The sequence below is a fragment of the Larus michahellis genome, chromosome 14 (assembly GCF_964199755.1).
Source record: "Larus michahellis chromosome 14, bLarMic1.1, whole genome shotgun sequence".
NCBI lineage: Eukaryota > Metazoa > Chordata > Aves > Charadriiformes > Laridae > Larus > Larus michahellis.
The window spans coordinates 11,092,092-11,111,633 of record NC_133909.1 but is presented as its reverse complement, the minus strand read 5'-3'; the positions used below and the strand labels follow the sequence as shown (position 1 = coordinate 11,111,633).

At 50.8% G+C, this 19,542-nt stretch overlaps 1 protein-coding gene across 5 annotated transcripts in view; it reads right to left on the bottom strand.

Moving 5' to 3' along the window:
- RNF213 (ring finger protein 213) overlaps positions 1 to 19,542 on the bottom strand; it is a 59,316-nt gene that overhangs the window by 39,332 nt on the left and 442 nt on the right. For 3 of the 5 annotated variants that reach the window (XR_012589972.1, XM_074608040.1, XM_074608043.1), the window contains exons 1-19: positions 18,572 to 18,705; positions 17,078 to 17,216; positions 14,956 to 15,275; positions 14,050 to 14,409; positions 12,014 to 12,238; positions 11,091 to 11,450; positions 9,878 to 10,102; positions 8,974 to 9,333; positions 8,066 to 8,247; positions 7,201 to 7,359; positions 6,728 to 6,921; positions 6,213 to 6,490; positions 4,783 to 5,051; positions 3,574 to 3,762; positions 2,836 to 3,034; positions 2,094 to 2,149; positions 1,750 to 1,903; positions 1,075 to 1,227; positions 309 to 407 (exon numbers count right to left, since the gene is read on the bottom strand). Coding sequence is in view for 4 of the 5 variants with exons in the window: in XM_074608040.1 (XP_074464141.1) it covers positions 309 to 407; positions 1,075 to 1,227; positions 1,750 to 1,903; positions 2,094 to 2,149; positions 2,836 to 3,034; positions 3,574 to 3,762; positions 4,783 to 5,051; positions 6,213 to 6,490; positions 6,728 to 6,921; positions 7,201 to 7,359; positions 8,066 to 8,247; positions 8,974 to 9,333; positions 9,878 to 10,102; positions 11,091 to 11,450; positions 12,014 to 12,238; positions 14,050 to 14,409; positions 14,956 to 15,275; positions 17,078 to 17,186 (3,891 nt within the window). In the remaining variant the exon portion in view is untranslated. Of the gene's footprint in view, positions 1 to 308; positions 408 to 1,074; positions 1,228 to 1,749; positions 1,904 to 2,093; positions 2,150 to 2,835; positions 3,035 to 3,573; positions 3,763 to 4,782; positions 5,052 to 6,212; positions 6,491 to 6,727; positions 6,922 to 7,200; positions 7,360 to 8,065; positions 8,248 to 8,973; positions 9,334 to 9,877; positions 10,103 to 11,090; positions 11,451 to 12,013; positions 12,239 to 14,049; positions 14,410 to 14,955; positions 15,276 to 17,077; positions 17,217 to 17,486; positions 17,571 to 18,571; positions 18,706 to 19,542 lie in introns of those variants that run through there. The other 2 variants (XM_074608042.1, XM_074608041.1) reach the window with 2 other exon arrangements.

Below are 19,542 nucleotides of genomic sequence, written 5' to 3'. Positions count from 1 at the left end.
AATTGCTCAAGATCTGCAGTTTCCTTTAAAGCATCAGGACATCAGTCACTGTGAGAAGCAGACCAGCACAGCTGGCTGCTGGGGTCTCTGACACCAAGAATACAGCATGGTACAGTTTCATGTCTAACTTTTGAGCTTCCAGAATATGGTTTATAACAGCAACGGCAATTTTTATGACAAAAGCCACAGTGTTTTCATGTGCCTTTTCAGGCTCTAGAAGCTATTCTCTAAGCACAGCAGAAGACTGTCTCTCTGCTTTGACCTCTGAAACCAGCACGCAGCGAGTCCTGTGGTGCATTCCTCCGTACCTCCTGAATTCTTCTCTCCAGATCTGCAAGTAAAGTCTTCTTCCACGTCTTAGTGAACTGCTCATCTGGAAAGCTGATCGTCACAAATTCATTCCAGGCCTGCAGGTGAGAAGCAAACAAATCCAAAATACTAAGTGCTGAGATATAATATTCAAATAAGTCAATTAAAAGAACTATGCTGAGGAGAGACCCTACACTCCTCAGACAGTCTGCAGTCCTTTCAGACGTTCCATCCAGAAAAGCAGCACTCCCGGAGCTGCAAAAGGCAGCTTTTAAGCCCAAACAGTGTCAAAACATCCCTGTTGCTAGAGGAGACATTTGCATGAACCACTTCCACCTTGATGCTGGAAACTGTCCTCCCTGCTGGAAACCGGGAGGGCCGGGAGCAGAGCGAGTCAGACTGCAAGGAGCTGCTCTGCGCTTTGCCTGCTGGACGGCCTGAAGGACAGCCAGGACATCCTACGGGGTGAGCAAGACAATAGCTCCGGCTAAACACCAACAAGGGGCAGCTCCTCATCCCAGCAATGTGTCTTGGAACACCGAGAAAAAGGAGAAATCAGGTGAGCTGGGCAGCACCAATTATAGCCCTTTGCTTTTCAGCCCAACAGTGTTTAAAATAATCCAGCTTCTCAGCTGCTTGTCCCCGTCTCATTCCTTACCCAGCCGCAGCAGCTACTGTTCCCAGCAAAGAGCCATTAGACTAAAGACTATATGGTTAAGCTACGGTAAAACACCATTTTATACATATTATTAGAAGATGACAAACCTGAAGTTCCCAATGAAAAGAGAACATCACACAGTCCAGGTGTTCTTCCAATAAAGTTTTGTTTAAAGCATTTCTGAACCAGGTTCGAGCGTCTCTCAGAGCTTCATTGAATACTTCTACCACTGGAGCTTCCTGCACAGCACCTCGTGGAACCTGCCACACGCAGGGGAAAAAAAAAAAAAAAAAAAAAAAAAAAAAAGAAGAGTTCAGCAGGAGAGCAACGTACAACTGATTTAAATGAATATTTCTAAAAGAGAAGGTCTAGATGCATCCAAAGCACAAACACTCCCAGCAGCAGAGACCCACTGCTACTTGAATAACGGATAGAGGGAGGGTGAGAAAATGCAATGGTTACAAATAGTTTGCGCTTAAGAATGCTTATTGCGGGAAATAAAGACAAAATATGTTTAAGGGGAAAAAAAACAAAACAAACCACACATAAAACAAAACCCATGACAGCCAACCTAGGCATTCGACCTTATCTTTAATAAGCAGAATTAAAATCATTAAACAATTTCACAGCTTTTTGAGCATACCACAATCTTCGTTAATTCAGACTATTAATTTTTCCAAACTGAGAATTGATATGATCTAAAACCAGTCTATTGTATGATTTTTGTAATAATTCTAGATATCTTGCTCATATCAACCCCTGAATGGTTCCTTGGTACTCACTGCTGTGGGCTGAAGTTTGGCAACCTTTGAAATCATCATGGCAGAAGTGGCAGGAATCGCGTACCACCTCCCAAACTTCAGGTACTTGCAGGCACTCCTGTGCAGCTTGAGGCAACAGGTCAAGCAAGACTGCCAAGAGCCAGCTTCCAGAGCTCTGAAGAACAGAAATAAAGAGGAAGAATTTCTTTTCTGCTCAGAGGGGGGAAAAGGAAAAAACAAAAAAAAAAAAAAGGAAACCCCCAACAAATTCAATGCACGCAATTCAAGCTACAGGCATAACCCCACCCCCCAGGCATGATGTAAATAAAAAGGATGATGCTCTCACAGACACACACTTCAGTTACCTGGCCTGCTTCTCATCCAAGGTGTGCAGCAGTGTCTTTAGAAGATTCTCTACTTTCTAAGAATAAAAAGATAGAAACATTAAACTGTGGAAGGAGTTTTACAGACTGGTTTCTCATTAGTTGAGGCGATGCTGTGAAAGAGGGAATTCAGTATTCTTCCGTGCCTTCTCCAACACTTTTATAAACACGTTATAAAGTCACAAGAATTATTTACTGGATGTCAGAGTCAACATATAGATGGTTATTATTTGTACAAATAATAGCACTTCTTACAATCTAGGGGTTTAAAATTTATTATTCTTAGTGGCAGTGTGCAGTGTGTACTGTGTGTCCTCACCAAAATACCAGTGTTTTCACAACAGGCAAGAAAATCTCTCAAACCAGCAGTGCCCTGCCCAAACCAATGCCCAAAAGCTGTGCCAAAAGTAGTTTCAGGCAGCCCCCCCTGAGGATCTCGAGATTAAAATATTTGCCATCAGTGACCAAGAGCAAATCCAGATAAGCAAACCCTTCTCTCAATGTCAACAACATTTTTTTGCTACAGGTACACCCTCTCATCTTCTCTTAGAAGTCTCCTACTTCAGAGCAACCTTTTTTGCATTTAGCTAAATGTTAAGTTCTTTGTGCTCCGACCTGCTACCAACCACATTCCCTCCAGTGACAGTCAGTTCTGCTAAAAGGCACGCTACAGCCCAGTTTCAGCCTTTATCCCTTAGGTGAGTAAAGCTGCCAGAAGACAAACCTCAGAATTTTTCCACGAAAAGTCAATGTTCTCTAATCTGTAAGAAACACCTTGAAGAGTAACTAAGAAATCACTGGAGAAGTCTTGTATAAATTCAGCCTGGCTCTCCAGGGGCAGCACACAGATCCAGGACTTGACCAGAGTCCTATCAAATTCCATCAAGTGTTTCTTTTCTTTCATTAGTTGCAGTAGGGTCCCCCTGGAGGGAAGACAAAACAAAATCTTCAAGTTTTCAAGGAACAAAAGGCTACGAGCTTGTTCAGCCCACAAAGGACACTTATTCTCACTCCTGTGCTTTTTTCATTTACAGCTGAAGATCAGTAGAAGACCCCGAGACTCAGTGATCACCACAGCAGCAGTGTCAAACTACTGAGCAGAAGCACTCAAGGAAAATAAACTCCAGCTTTTGCTCAGATTCTGCACAATGCGTATCGTGAGCTGCTTTAACTCACGCCAGGCATCACCAACTGCATAAGCTGCTCCACAGCTTGCGGAGTCAAGGATTGTTTGTGTCTGAAAGGTCATATACTGCGTAGCTTTGCTATACGCCATAGTCTCCGAGCAACCAATATTGTCTGTGTTCATGTATCCCAAATATCCATGGACATGCTATGTTTCTTATTTTTTAAAAACAAGGGAGGGGAAGAAACGAAAAAGAGAGAAGAGGTACAGTAAGGTGATCACCACTGACTACAATGTCCAGGCACTGGGTAAAACTAGCAATTCTGGAAGACTCACTTATCGTGCTTCTTCCTTCTTTCAGCAAATGGAAGCCCTTCCAGCCCTGCCCAGGTATCCTCTTCCATTGGCAAGTGGTCATGCTGCGAAGGAGCAGCAAGGGAATGCAGAAGAGGAAGAATCCACACCCACTGGTCTACTTGGTCGTCAATGCATCTCTGGCACAAGTTTGTCAGGTGAATCTTCAAACTAAAAAAAGCACCAAAAGAAACACACACAGTAGAAGAATAGCTTGGTACAGGACTCAAGAATATCCTGGCGGGGGAAGGCTACGTCTCAATTTTGCTATGTACCTTCAACTAAATTCTGGTAATTATTTTAGATCAATCTTGTCTTCATTGAAGGGCATATATGGTAAAAGTTTAAGACTCAAGGCTGTAATCTTACTGGAATCTCTCTGCACAGACCCTACTAATGTAGCACTGAGAAAGAGTGCCAATACTTTACAGTCTCCACCTGAGTCCCCCCCAGCTCAGTCAGGGCTGGGGTGACACAGATGCACAGAGCCAGCATTCTAGGGACAATTCTCGGCCTCCTTGGTTGGCCTCCAAAAGGAAATTTAACAGCTGTAGCTGTGCAAGTGATCTAGAAATTGGAGTGCCGGATAAGCAGTTAGATAACAGTATAACAAGCAGGCACTCTGAGGAAAAATCAACAAAAAGCTTGCAGCAGTGCGCATCAGAGGAGACGAGAAGAATCCAAATATGGCATTTAAATTTAAATGAGTAAACACATGATGATGCCGATCCTTGGAGTTGTTAAGTATGAATAGCAAACAGGTAAGGATCTAGAAACTGCTTGACAGAAAAGGACAATACGTAAGATTTTTATATATAAAGAAAAACTAACAGTTTTAACTCAATTTATTAATCTGGCAACAGTTACAAGCTGTAATAAGGGAAATCCTGTTTGGACAAAAGGAAAACATTCTTCACATCAAGAAAGTGCTGTGGCTGTAAGAGGGCCCCAGGAGGTTGTGCAACCTTCATCCCTGTTTTTCAGATCTTGACTGCAACCTTGCCTGGGCTTCAGCTCTGCTTTGAGCAGGAGGTTGGAACAGAGACCTCCGAAGATACCTTCAAACCTAATTTTTTTGTGATTGTCTGACACTAGAGATCCAAATCCCTTATTGTTTTATCACAGGGTGCTATACTTGCTGCAAAACCAGCCCAGTTAGTTAGCTTGTAAGTGCTCCAGTAACATACGTACCTAGTAACTGCTGTAAAAGTCTTTGTGATTTGATGATGTTCATCCAGTATGGTTTGTTGTGACACCTTATCCAAGCACAAGAGGCTACACAGGTCAGCCAGACCCGTTTTAGATACTGGCAGCTGGAGCGATTCAACTGCTGTGAGAATGGTGAGCCCCAGAGCTAGTTTACTTTTTAGTACCATGTCCTCCTGTGATGCTTTTGTACCTTCTGGTGCAAGGAAAGGAAGGGCTATTCTCGTCATGTATTGCAGCAACAAATCATTCACCTAGGATAAAGAAGGGAAGAAACAAACCGACTGCAGCATTAGTTCCCCAACAAGTCTTTTACTTCTGAAGCCCTTTTCTTCTGCTGGTTACAGCGAGGACACTGGACAGCCCTGTACACCCCATGACACGGCATGGTACTGGCATCTAAGCACACATGGTACTGACCACCACCAGAACGTCAGGCGTGGTACCCCGGTACCCGCGACTGTTTGATGCCCCTCTCCGTGCCACCAGCTCCCACCGCTCAGCTACTGCCACACCTTCCCATGCCCAGCAGAGCTGGGGAGCATCAAGGGGCTGGGGCAGACCTCAGGAAGGGAACTGGTGAGCTGAGCAGCTGTACATGCAACGCTGCCTTATGTCACCATCGCACGCCGCAAGCAGACTCCAGTTTAGCAGTGGACTCAGCCTTGGTTGGGAGTCAACGAAAGGAGAGAGATTTCTGTCCTTACCCACAGCCCCCAACAGCTACTCTGAAACCACATCCCGGGGGGGGACCATGGTACTGCCGTGCTTGGTGATACCAAAATCACCCTTCTGAAAACCAGCGGTGACACAGAACACTGGCGGGCTCGGCTGAGCTGGGCGGGTATGCCATCTTGTGGCCTCTCCTGTGTCACCAGGAGAGTTAGAAACAAGGAGCCCTGACACCAGTCTGAAGCCCCAAAAAAGACAACGTGACATTTCTGCCACCTTTCATAATTATGCCAGGTAAGGAATGTAGGGCTCCAGAAGCCCTCTCTGCATCACTGCTTAGAACTGGACCAGGAAGAGCTCAACTCAAAAAAAAGGCAGGCTTGGAGTCCAAGATGAGTGCAGAGAAGTCGGTGACAGTGTGACTGGCAGCAAAACTAAAGGGCCAGGCTTAGGAAATTAATATCCAGACAACAAAACCCACTCAAGTAAGAATTCGCCATATCACAGCTCTGCTGTTGACCAATATGGGCTATTCAGACCAGCACCTAATTACAAAGGTGTGACCGAAGTTCCCAAGGCAGACGGTGGCAGTCACCCCGAAAGGATCCCCACCGCTTCCGTCACACCTGAACATTTGGTCTAGAAAAGCAAAATTAACCCAAAGTCAACAGCAAAATTCAAAAGTGCTGCGTTTAGTAACTGAGCACCTGCTTCCCAGTATCTGTTAGAAGAAAAGGGCTTACCTGCTGCGTGCCAAAGTTTAACTCTGTCCATGGCACTTGCCTGTCCTCAAATACCCTGGGTTCTTTTGTAACGAAGTAAAACTGTTTCAGCTGGCCGAGGAAGTTTCTCAAGTTGTCGGGACTCCAGGTTCCAAGAATGCTGAAGATATTTTCTAACATAATATTTGCAGCTATTTTCTTCCCTTTCACCACATCTTTGTTTTTATCAAGAGCCACTATCTTCCGTATGTTTTTTAGCATGGAAGCCTTACACACAATATCATCATACTGATGCCATTCTAGAGTAAGCAACACAGACAAGAACACAGGAAAACAATGGTTTGAGAAACAAACACACATTTGTGCATGCCTTCACTCCTTCAGCTGACCACAGAAATACCCGCGCTGACCCATTAAGTTTCCAACTTCAGATAGTGCTGTCTAACAATAATGCTAGTCTGTATAAAGCTAGAGATCACCCCACCAAAAAACCCCACGGATCGGTGCAATATGCAGATCCAGTCAGAAAAGCTCACCTCCGTTGCTGAGCAAGCTACTGTTTATGAATAAGCAGCGATTCACGTGATAATTCAATACTGAATTCTTGTAAATAAACTCATAATCCCCTTCACCACAGCTAACCCAATATTTGTAAGGAATGTGTTTATTCATGTTTTCTTTTGCAAGAGTTACAGCGCCTTCAATGAGGTATCCATGTTCTTCTAGATACCTAGGAAACACAAAACACAGCAAAGGCAGGCAAAGGACATGTCAGCTGACCTATATACTTCCTTTTCCACGCATCACTCCATTTATAATAGGAATGGTGATTATTCTTTCATGATGAAAGTTTTAGAATACTTGTCTCCACTATGAAAACCCTTTGTAGCAATACCCACCTATGGGCATATAGCTACAGGCTTACACGTTAAATGAAGTACCGCATTCCATCCTCTTTTCCAGAAGCCAAACGCCCCCACCCCTCTGTGTGACTCCCGGGGGCACTTACTTGGCGCAGTGCAGCTCACAAATGTTGTCCTTCCAGTTTGCATAGGGAGAAATGCCTTCACCCCTGATGAACACTTTATGGGTCTCAGGGTTTAGTTTGAAGTCTTTGGACAATATCGCATGGAAATATACTGTAACACCATCCCTTCGGCTCACAGAACTATGAGAAAGAATGCAAAGGAAAATACAAAGAACTATAATTCTTACTATTTTTTAAAAATTGCACAAAACATTACAAGCCACAAATAAGATCCGAGTCACACACTTACTGGATGCAAGACCCATGAGCTCTGTCAGTACTTCACTCAAACTGATGCTACATAACAGGCCTAGTGCAAAAAGGTAAAAATGGGTTCCTAAAGGCAGCATGAAATACTCTGGCCACGTGCACCTGGGCCACTGCATGGGTAAACCAACAGAAACACCTCACCCAGCAGAGTCGCCTGCAATGGCTATGCTTTATCCTCCTTCCAGCTCATACAGATTACACAGAGCAAGTTCCACTAATCAACAGAGCTCTTCACACTATTAACCCACAGAGTTACACGTGTAACGCACACGTTGTTTGTAACAGTAAGAACTAACAGAGCAATCTCATTGTTTTGATACTCAAACAGGTTCAAGTATCAAGCGTACCATACTACCCAGTACGTGAACTCTGCAGCAACTGCCGATTAAACGTGAGCTCTCTGTTGCACGAGCAGCAGTTTACCTCAGCTTTAAGGCAATTGTATTTCCACATATCCAAGATGCATGCAGGCTTAATCTTAGTACTTCACCCCCTGCCTCAACCTGGAGTCCTCTAGTCCTCCTTCCACCGAATCCTGTAAGTGAAGAGAGCCAGGGAGCAGCAGGGGTGTTCTCACCTTTCTTTAACCTTATCCACACATTTCTGGTTCCCTTGTTGCTTTTTGTCCTTGCAACTCTCTGTTACAGACGAAGCACCATAATTTCTGGAAGTCTCAGGTCCTTTGGTCTTACTTGTCTTCTCAGTTACTTCGTGCACATTCTCACTTGGGGTCTTCTTTTTCTCCTTTGTGCCTTCACTCTGCAAGAGGAAGACAAACAGTGCCCAATTAAACAGGAGACCCTGGAAGTAACACCTGCAGAAACATCCAACACCACTTCAGATGGGTGGGGACACTGAGAAATGACAGCACACCAGCAGAGATCCCACTGAGCTCACTGGAGCACACCTGGAAAAGAGACAAGTTCAGAGCTCCTGGGGCAAAGTGAGCAACCACTCGGCGAGAGCGCTCTTCTAGAGCTGACACGCAGGAGAGCAAAACTCGAGAAAGAGACGCTTCACAGTGCTCCCTGCCATCACCCCGTATCTCCAGCCTCGTGGTCCTCAGCTTTACTCACAGCACAAACAAGTCATAGTTATAAAGGGAAACTTTGAACGCTCTGGCGAGTATTTGGCTGTGTTGGGGACTCACACGCTTGCCCTGGCACTCAAACAGCTCACTTTCTGCCTGCTCTCCTGTTTCTCCTTCCCAGCCTCCGAGCGTTGGACCGCCGCTGGAGCCTTTGCCTCTTGACTTGGATGTTCAGCACCAGGACTTGCAGGATCCATTTTAGGCACTCCCGTACCAGGAGGCAACCCAGAGGAAAGGCCCGCTCTCTCCCCTGCTGAGGCCAGCTTCTGACTGCTACCCGAGGACTGGCAATCTGGTCTGGTTTCTGGAAGCTGGCCAGCATCAGGGGCACGACTGCCCCCTTCCACCTCACTCCTGACCGCTTCTCCACACTCCCTGCTGCTTCCGCCCCTCACCTTCTCCTTTGGGGCTGCAGAGCTTGGAGATGGGGCAGCCACGTTATCCGTGCTCCTCTGCTTTGCTGGAGTCATCACGTCTACGCTGCTGTCACCGCCTTCTGCAACCGCTTCCACGCTGCCGCCTTCCTTCCCCAAGTCACCCAACGCCCTGTCGCTTTCAGGAGCTCCTCCACTCCCACCAGCAAGTACATCAGCACCTGCTTTGGCTACTTCACTGCCCGGGGTTTGGCGTTCTTGGGGAATAACACCCTTATCAGGCAATTCTGCAGGTTGAGCTGGTGCTGTGATTAGAGGAGGCAGTGAGTTCTGCTCCCCAGAGCTGGAAGGACCTTTCCTCGCTTTGCTCTTCTTCTTTTTCTATATTGGAAAAAAAGAGAAGCAACAAGACAATGTCTGTTTTTCATTGTCAAAGAAATTCTTTGTCATCTCTCCTCCATTGCTGCTACATCTTCCTGCTCCACTGGGTTAATGGGAAACAATGAGGAAGAGACGGGACAAGACCAGCTACCATCCCCTATAGCAGGTGAAATGCAAGTGACTCTTGAGAATTCTCTCGCTTTAATGTTCAAGACTTTCTCAGCAGGAACACAGAGCAGTGCTGAGCAAGATGCTCACTAACAAGATCAGACCAATTACTAAGCTGCTGGCTTCTGTACTGTTTCCCTCAATGCAGCGTAGGTACTGTTAGGGGGAGCTGTACCGCCCAGCACATCGGCTCTCCGCATACGCAACACCCCACGTAAGCAAATACATCTGCAGTTTCCCGAGGAACACAGGCAGCAGCATCCAGATGCAGGCCAAAGGGATTCACGGCGACGCAGCCCAGCATCATTGCTTTGCAAAGGAGAGAGCAACACGTTACCGGCTACTCCTGCCCCTCAGCACCAACAAACAGCCTTACCCTCTTCTCCTTCACGTGATGCCGGAGCAGCTCCAGCAGAGATCTGACCTCTTCCTCCTCCTCCTCTGTTTCAGTAGAGGAAGAAGTCCCACCTGCAGCGCATTCAGGTGTTGTCTCTGAGGTATTGATCAAAGCAGCCTCAGGTCCTTTGGTCTGACTTGTCTTCTCAGCTCCTTCGTGCACATTCTCACTTGGGGTCTTCTTTTTCTCCTTTGTGCCTTCACTCTGCAAGGGGAAGACAAACAGTGCCCAATTAAACAGGAGACCCTGAAAGTAACACCTGCAGAAACATCCAACACCGCTTCAGGCAGGGGACAGGGACACCCAGAAATCACAGCAGACCAGCTGGCTTCACCCTTCTGGAAATAGAAATCCCTCATAGAGGGAAGCTACTGGTTAAGGAAAGCGATGCATGGGTTGGAAGAGAAATCCAACTCAAACACATTGGCAAGAAGTCAGGTCAGTAAGTCACACATTCCCAGAGGAAGGGGCATTAAGAAAATGAAAGATACCCAGCAGCAATTTACACCTTTACAGGCCTGTCTGCGAGTGGAGCACCGACACCTACAAAGCACAAAGACCTCCTCGTGAGAGGAGATCCCACCCAGCTCACTGGAGCACACCTGGAAGAGCGGCTGGAGAAGAGACAAGTTCACAACTCCTGGGGCAAAGTGAGCAACCACTCGGCGAGAGCGCTCTGCTAGAGCTGACACGCAGGAGAGCAAAACTCGAGAAAGAGACACTTCACAGTGCTCCCTGCCATCACCCCGTATCTCCAGCCTCGTGGTCCTCAGCTTTACTCACAGCACAAACAAGTCATAGTTATAAAGGGAAACTTTGAACGCTCTGGTGAGTATTTGGCTGTGTTGGGGACTCACACGCTTGCCCTGGCACTCAAACAGCTCACTTTCTGCCTGCTCTCCTGTTTCTCCTTCCCAGCCTCCGAGCGTTGGACCGCCGCTGGAGCCTTTGCCTCTTGACTTGGATGTTCAGCCCCAGGACTTGCAGGATCCATTTTAGGCACTCCCGTACCAGGAGGCAACCCAGAGGAAAGGCCCGCTCTCTCCCCTGCTGAGGCCAGCTTCTGACTGCTACCCGAGGACTGGCAATCTGGTCTGGTTTCTGGAAGCTGGCCAGCATCAGGGGCACGACTGCCCCCTTCCACCTCACTCCTGACCGCTTCTCCACACTCTCTGCTGCTTCCGCCCCTCACCTTCTCCTTTGGGGCTGCAGAGCTTGGAGATGGGGCAGCCACGTTATCCGTGCTCCTCTGCTTTGCTGGAGTCATCACGTCTACGCTGCTGTCACCGCCTTCTGCAACCGCTTCCACGCTGCCGCCTTCCTTCCCCAAGTCACCCAACGCCCTGTCGCTTTCAGGAGCTCCTCCACTCCCACCAGCAAGTACATCAGCACCTGCTTTGGCTACTTCACTGCCCGGGGTTTGGCGTTCTTGGGGAATAACACCCTTATCAAGCAATTCTGCAGGTTGAGCTGGTGCCGTGATTAGAGGAGGCAGTGAGTTCTGCTCCCCAGAGCCGGAAGGACCTTTCCTCGCTTTGCTCTTCTTCTTTTTCTATGTTGGAAAAAAAAAAAAAAAAAGAAAAAAAAGAAGGAATGAGACAATGTCTGGTTTTCATTGTCAAAGAAAGAGTCCTTGTCATCTCTCCTCCATTGCTGCTACATCTTCCTGCTCCACTGGGTTAATGGGGAACAATGAGGAAGAGACGGGACAAGACCAGCTACCATCCCCTATAGCAGGTGATATGCAAGTGACTCTTGAGAATTCTCTCGCTTTAATGTTCAAGACTTTCTCAGCAGGAACACAGAGCAGTGCTGAGCAAGATGCTCACTAACAAGATCAGACCAATTACTAAGCTGCTGGCTTCTGTACTGTTTCCCTCAATGCAGCGTAGGTACTGTTAGGGGGAGCTGTACAGCCCAGCACATCGGCTCTCCGCATACGCAACACCCCACGTAAGCAAATACATCTGCAGTTTCCCGAGGAACACAGGCAGCAGCATCCAGATGCAGGCCAAAGGGATTCACGGCGACGCAGCCCAGCACCATTGCTTTGCAAAGGAGAGAGCAACACGTTACCGGCTACTCCTGCCCCTCAGCACCAACAAACAGCCTTACCCTCTTCTCCTTCACGTGATGCCGGAGCAGCTCCAGCAGAGATCTGACCTCTTCCTCCTCCTCCTCTGTTTCAGTAGAGGAAGAAGTCCCACCTGCAGCGCATTCAGGTGTTGTCTCTGAGGTATTGATCAAAGCAGCCTCAGGTCCTTTGGTCTGACTTGTCTTCTCAGCTCCTTTGTGCACATTCTCACTTGGGGTCTTCTTTTTCTCCTTTGTGCCTTCACTCTGCAAGGGGAAGACAAACAGTGCCCAATTAAACAGGAGACCCTGGAAGTAACACCTGCAGAAACATCCAACACCGCTTCAGGCAGGGGACAGGGACACCCAGAAATCACAGCAGACCAGCTGGCTTCACCCTTCTGGAAATAGAAATCCCTCATAGAGGGAAGCTACTGGTTAAGGAAAGCGATGCATGGGTTGGAAGAGAAATCCAACTCAAACACATTGGTGATGAGAGATGTTAGTTGTTTAGCTTAAGTAAGTTTTACTTAGAATGAATTGCTTCGGGTTATAGTATGGTGCAACTGAAGATGTTTGCCTAGCTTTACTTTGCATGAGAAGCTAGCTTTGCTGAAGCTTTTAAGCTGCAATAGAGTTAATTTTCTTATTAATTTTCCTAGCAGCTGGTACAGTGCTGCATTTAGTCTTTTAGCACAAGGAAAATGTCGATAACACACTGGTGTTTTGGTAGTGTTTTCTCTAAGTCTGAGACTTCAGTTCCCCACAGTCTGCCAGTGAGCACAGGTGCACAAGAAGCATAAATCAGAAGATAAAGAGGCTACAACTGTCAGCAGAGACAGCAAATCAACAAGATAAGAGCAGTCAACAGCCTGTCTGCCTGGACACATAAAAAGAATCCAATAAGGTGTTAGAAAACCACGGACCAAAAATCACCATTGGACTAAAAGTCGGGTGAAGCACGCGTGAGGAGCGTGTGAGTGCAGGTGTATGGACTGCAAAGGTACAACTGCCCAGGGATTTCTTTGTTTGACGTTCCTCTCTGGAGGCAGCCAGCTAGATGACCCTGTCACTATACCTTTCAATTAAATTACTTATTTTTCTAATATTCAACTCCTGAGACTCTGCTGAGGGAAACACAGGGTCGAGCCTGAAGAAGGCGGAAGCCCGCCCAAGAGTAAGAGTGTGCGTGTGAGAGTCAGAAGGGCACCCATCAGCTCCCTGCAGTGGCCAGTTGCAGGGCGACCCCGGTCCAAACAGTGACAGACTCGTGTGGTGCGTGTGTGACTCCTTGAATGGGGTGTGAATGCTCGGGTAGCAGCTCCACCTTCAACAGTAGCAAGAAGTCAGGTCAGTAAGTCACACATTCCCAGAGGATGGGGCATTAAGAAAATGAAAGATACCCAGCAGCAATTTACACCTTTACAGGCTACAAAGCACAAAGACCTCCTCGTGAGAGGAGATCCCACCCAGCTCACTGGAGCACACCTGGAAGAGCGGCTGGAGAAGAGACAAGTTCACAACTCCTGGGGCAAAGTGAGCAACCACTCGGCGAGAGCGCTCTGCTAGAGCTGACACGCAGGAGAGCAAAACTCGAGAAAGAGACACTTCACAGTGCTCCCTGCCATCACCCCGTATCTCCAGCCTCGTGGTCCTCAGCTTTACTCACAGCACAAACAAGTCATAGTCATAAAGGGAAACTTTGAACGCTCTGGCGAGTATTCGGCTGTGTTGGGGACTCACACACTTGCCCTGGCACTCAAACAGCTCACTTTCTGCCTGCTCTCCTGTTTCTCCTTCCCAGCCTCCGAGCGTTGGACCGCCGCTGGAGCCTTTGCCTCTTGACTTGGATGTTCAGCACCAGGACTTGCAGGATCCATTTTAGGCACTCCCGTACCAGGAGGCAACCCAGAGGAAAGGCCCGCTCTCTCCCCTGCTGAGGCCGGCTTCTGACTGCTACCCGAGGACTGGCAATCTGGTCTGGTTTCTGGAAGCTGGCCAGCATCAGGGGCACGACTGCCCCCTTCCACCTCACTCCTGACCGCTTCTCCACACTCCCTGCTGCTTCCGCCCCTCACCTTCTCCTTTGGGGCTGCAGAGCTTGGAGATGGAGCAGCCACGTTATCCGTGCTCCTCTGCTTTGCTGGAGTCATCACGTCTACGCTGCTGTCACCGCCTTCTGCAACCGCTTCCACGCTGCCGCCTTCCTTCCCCAAGTCACCCAACGCCCTGTCGCTTTCAGGAGCTCCTCCACTCCCACCAGCAAGTACATCAGCACCTGCTTTGGCTACTTCACTGCCCGGGGTTTGGCGTTCTTGGGGAATAACACCCGTATCAGGCAATTCTGCAGGTCGAGCTGGTGCTGTGATTAGAGGAGGCAGTGAGTTCTGCTCCCCAGAGCTGGAAGGGCCTTTCCTCGCTTTGTTCTTCTTCTTTTTCTATATTGGAAAAAAAGAGAAGCAACAAGACAATGTCTGTTTTTCATTGTCAGAGAAAGAGTCCTTGTCATCTCTCCTCCATTGCTGCTACATCTTCCTGCTCCACTGGGTTAATGGGAAACGATGAGGAAGAGACGGGACAAGACCAGCTACCATCCCCTATAGCAGGTGAAATGCAAGTGACTCTTGAGAATTCTCTCGCTTTAATGTTCAAGACTTTCTCAGCAGGAACACAGAGCAGTGCTGAGCAAGATGCTCACTAACAAGATCAGACCAATTACTAAGCTGCTGGCTTCTGTACTGTTTCCCTCAATGCAGCGTAGGTACTGTTAGGGGGAGCTGTACCGCCCAGCACATCGGCTCTCCGCATACGCAACACCCCACGTAAGCAAATACATCTGCAGTTTCCCGAGGAACACAGGCAGCAGCATCCAGATGCAGGCCAAAGGGATTCACGGCGACGCAGCCCAGCACCATTGCTTTGCAAAGGAGAGAGCAACACGTTACCGGCTACTCCTGCCCCTCAGCACCAACAAACAGCCTTACCCTCTTCTGTGATTTCTGAGAAGAACCGCTGGCCATGCACCGGGGTGTGGTCTCCGAGCTATCACTTGGACCTGTTATATCGTCCAGCAGCGATGAGCCCTCTTCCTCCTGTGTTACAGCAGAGGAAGGAGTCCCACCTGCAGTGCATTCGGGTGTGGTCTCTGAGGTATTGACGAGACCTCTTTTGTTCTCCACCGGTAATCTTCTATCCTCCTTTCTTTCAGTGGTGGAAGAAGGCCCATCAGCACCTTCTCCTTTCACATCTCCTTGAGGCTCTGGGCCTGTATCAGGAACTGGAGCAAGCTCCACCTCTCTTCTTTCTGCAATGGAGGCAATGTTAATTGTTAAATTCAGGAAAGAAAAGAGTTCTCAGCTGGTGGTGAGCAAGCAGGGCCTGCCACCAACTAAACCTATCAATTGGAGACACAGGAGCTGCTTTGTTTTGACCTATTCAACAGCTACCACTGGCAACGTCACCATCCTCCCTAGCACAGCCTCCTTCCCTCTCCAAGGCCCTGCAGTCAGTAGCAGAATAATTAAGATAGGAAACCACTGTATTGAGACACTGATCTACCTATCCCTATCCTACCTCCATCTAACACGCTGCTGGCCAAAGCAGCGGGTGCTGGGAACCACGACTGCCTGTCAAAATGCTCAAGGACCCCCCAGGATGTGCAATGACAGTACCTTGGCACTTCTCAGCTTTCACAGCCTCCTGGACTGGCTGTGTGACCTCTAGCACGCAGCTGAGTGTTGTGTCCAGGAAGGCATGGGAAACTCCCTTTTTATATTCAACAGTTTTATCCAGTCCTCAAAACCTGTGAAAAGGCAGCTCAGATCTGAGTCAGGCACGAGAGCAGATCTCTACTTTCCAAGACGTGTTTCACAGGCGCTTCAGCACTGTCTCTGCCCTGATTTTGAGAGCAAAAGCTTTTAACTTCTTTGAGCAGAGATCAACCAACACCAAGAGACATTGATTTCCTTGGAGTATTTTTGGGAGGAGAACAAAAATCACAGTGAAGGTAGCTCACGGTCCCTTTGAGTATTACAGCCCAAAGGCTGCACCATGCTTAATGACAGCGGGTTGTTTTGTGCCTGAAGCGGGCATCCTTTGCAATATTGTTTCACATCCAATTTAATATCACGCCATTGCCTGAAGAGTTTAAACTCTTCCCTGAGCTTTTCCTGATCCTCAGTGACTCTTTTGACAGGGCTTGACCTGCACACATTCACTTGGTGGAACTCCCTGGTCCCCTAGACAGAGGGCATATTGACCTGGTAAAGCATTACAATGCCTTCCACCACCTTTAATCATTGCCAGAAGCAGGGACAAAGCTTTGGGACCACCAGAACAGATGCTCTGGATGTTTTTCTACAGCATTTAAGAGCTGGAGGTCCTGGGTTTGCTACCTTGCCATTCTGGATTTGGATTGCAGAGGCATTTGCTAAAAACTAATCTTGTCAGGACTACAGCAGGCTGATTTAGTGTATTCTTTCTTTTAGGATCCTACTTCTTCACATCAACACACCAAAAGCAATTCCGGTAGCTGAGGTCACTCTCTCTTTAAGCAAATAAAGGATTAGGAAATCTTTTCTTCAGTGTAACTGCATTAATTGCGTACTTGATTCTGTTACTGTTCATAGACACAGCATTAGGGTGTCGTCAGAGAGAAATGCAGGGAGTGAATTCTAAACCTTACAACAAGCTGAAGATAGGAAATTCTACTTCAAGAGGGATTAGACCTGTCTTTGTAATGCAGCATTCCTAAAAATGGCACCAGTTCATTGGCAAAACGGAAACTAGTTCAACACTGGAGATCTGAGTGCGGGGAATGTGTGTAGGAGGTGTCAGCGACTGACTGGCTTTTCTCTCCGTCTCCCTCCAGTCACCGCAAAGCGAGGACTGGCCACTGACTCTGGCCATTAATACAAGGGAAGTCCGAGACGAGAGCAGCATGTAATGGCCTGGCCAGAGCAGAGCCACACCAGCAGCGGGGCTAACACAAGCACCGGTGGACGCCCGCAGACCCTGGCCACCGTACAGCCCCAGGGCACACCAGCCCCTGCTCCAGCCAGAACCCGCACGGCGTCCCCCAGCTCAGCCCGCATTGCATCCTCCTACCTGAAGCCTCCTCCTCAGTGCCCGCGACGGCAGACAACTGGGCCCCACATTTGCTGCAAGAACCAGGAGAATCATCCCCAGAAACAAAGCGACACACACAGCGCTTCATGTTTCCCAGCCGCAAACTCAGCGAGATAAGCTTTTCCGGAGCCACAAAGGGAGAGAAAAGGATGGGGCAGAAAGAGAAATATTAATATGAAGTAATGAACCTTTGTCACGTGACCTTCCTCCCAGCTCCGGTTTTACTTTCAGGAAACTGATATAGTCAAGAGCAAGGCCCTCACTCAATGAGGGAACAGCCACCGTCCCTCAGCTGCACCAGCTCACAGGCCAGGGCAGGGCAGGGGTAAACAAACACATAAAAATAGCTACTCCACTTTGCACAGAGACTTTCTAAAATTACACGCACTGGGAACGCGCCGGACCCGGCGGGGCACAGCAAGAGCAGTGAGGCCCAGCAGGCCTGGACGCAGGCTGAGCCATACCCCGCCGGCAGGCCCCGCTGCCTGTCCCCGGCAGCCCGGAGGTCTGCAGGGTGCTGCTCCCGCCAGGCAGGCCGGGAGCCCCGGGGAAGGGTTGGGTTGGAGCCGGGAGCCCTGGGGAAGGGAGGGGCCGGGCCGGAGGAACCCCGCAGGCCGCAGCCCCGGCCCTCACCTGCACCGCCCGGGGCGGAGGCGGGGCTGACCCGACCCCCGGGCGGAGCCTATATGCAAATGAAGCGCCGCTCGCCCCCCGCGGAGAGGCGCGAAGCCCCGCCTCCCACCGGGTAGATATGCAAACGAGCCGGGCGGATGGGCCAATGGCATGGCGAAGGGCCGGAGGAATGCAAATGAGGCCCGTTAGGTGCGGGCCGGCGGGCAGGGGGCGGGGCTGCCTGCGGCCCCCAGCCCACCCGGCGGGGCGGGGGCGCCACCGAGGGGCACCGGGGACCGGGGAACACCGGGGGGCACCGGAGGCAGCCGTATGGCCGGGGTGCACCGCGGGGAGGGCTGGGATCACCGAGGGGTAGCGGTGTCCCGACGACGTCAGAGGAGGGGAGTGCCCAGGGACGGCCGGGCGCACCGGGGAATCGGGGCGCAACGGGGATGTCAAGGCGCACCGGGGAGTCCGAGTGCACCGGCGGGGGCAGCAGGGGATCGGGGCGCAGCGGGGATGTCGGGGCGCACCGGGCGTTCAGGGCGCACCGGGGAGTTGGGGCGCACCGGGGATGTCGGGGCGCACCGGGCGTTCAGGGAGCACCGGGGAGTTGGGGCGCACCGGGGAGTCCAGGCGCACCGGCGGGGGCAGCGGGGGATCGGGGCACACCGGGGGTTGAGTGAGCACCGGGAGTCCGGACGCCCCCGGGGGCCGTTGCTCAGGGCGCTGCGAGGGGCGGCAGCGGGGCCCGCAGCTCGCCGCCCCGCCAGGGCCCGCCCGCCTCGGAGCCCCCAGCAGGCCCAGTGCCGGTGCCCCCGCCCCGGCCCGCCACCCGCCGGCCCCGGCAACGCAACTCACCGGCACGGGGACCGGGACCGGCACCTGCAGCGCCGCCGCCTCCCGCCCGCCGAAGTTTCGTTTTTCCGCAGAGTCGCCAAGTTTCGTTTCTGGGACGTCACCGCCGCCACCCCCCGCCCGGCCCCGGCCCGGCCCTCCCCGGCCCGGCCCTCCCCGGCCCGCCACTGGCCGCCTTCCCCCGGGCGGCTCACGCCGGGATCCCGCCCTGCCGCGGCTGCCGGGGCCGGGCCGGGCCGCCGGGCATCCTCCCGGGCACCGCCGGCGGCAGGGCGCGGGCACCCAGCTCCCCCCAGGGACGCCCCCGGTACCTCCGCACCGACAGCCTTCCACCAGCCCGGCCCGGCGGGGGGTGGGGCTGGGGAGAGGCTTTTCATTGATCTGGTGGCCAGTGCCAGCCCGGAGCCGGGTGCCCGCTGCTGCTGCCTGGGGCCAGCGGGGCAGTGCCTGGAGCTCGGCCCCTTCTCTTCCTGCTGAGCCCAGGTTCAGCAGCTCCCAGGTCTCCAGCAAGGCCCCTCTTTTTTCTGCTTTGGCCTGGTGGGGTGAAGGCACACCAACCCCCCAAACCCCCAAAGGCTTGGAGGGAAACATCCCTCGGGCCAGGATCGATCAGCTCAGGAGAGACATGGAGCTGTTGGAGCGGGGCCAGAGGAGGCCCCGGAGATGCTGGGAGGGCTGGAGCCCCTCTGCTGGGAGGACAGGCTGGGAGAGCTGGGGGGGTTCAGCCTGGAGAAGAGAAGGCTCCGGGGAGACCTCCCAGCCCCTTCCAGTCCCTAAAGGGGCTCCAGGAAAGCTGGGGACAGACTTTTTAGCAAGTCTGTTGCGATGGGACAAGGGGTGGGGAGGGGAGCATGCTGGAGAGCAATAGATCATGCTGGATCCTGCAGCCAAAAGTGGGGATGTGGCTGTCCCCATGTCCCCGGATCCAGCCGGGACTAAGCTGGCCTCATCCTCACTAGCGCTCACACACTCTC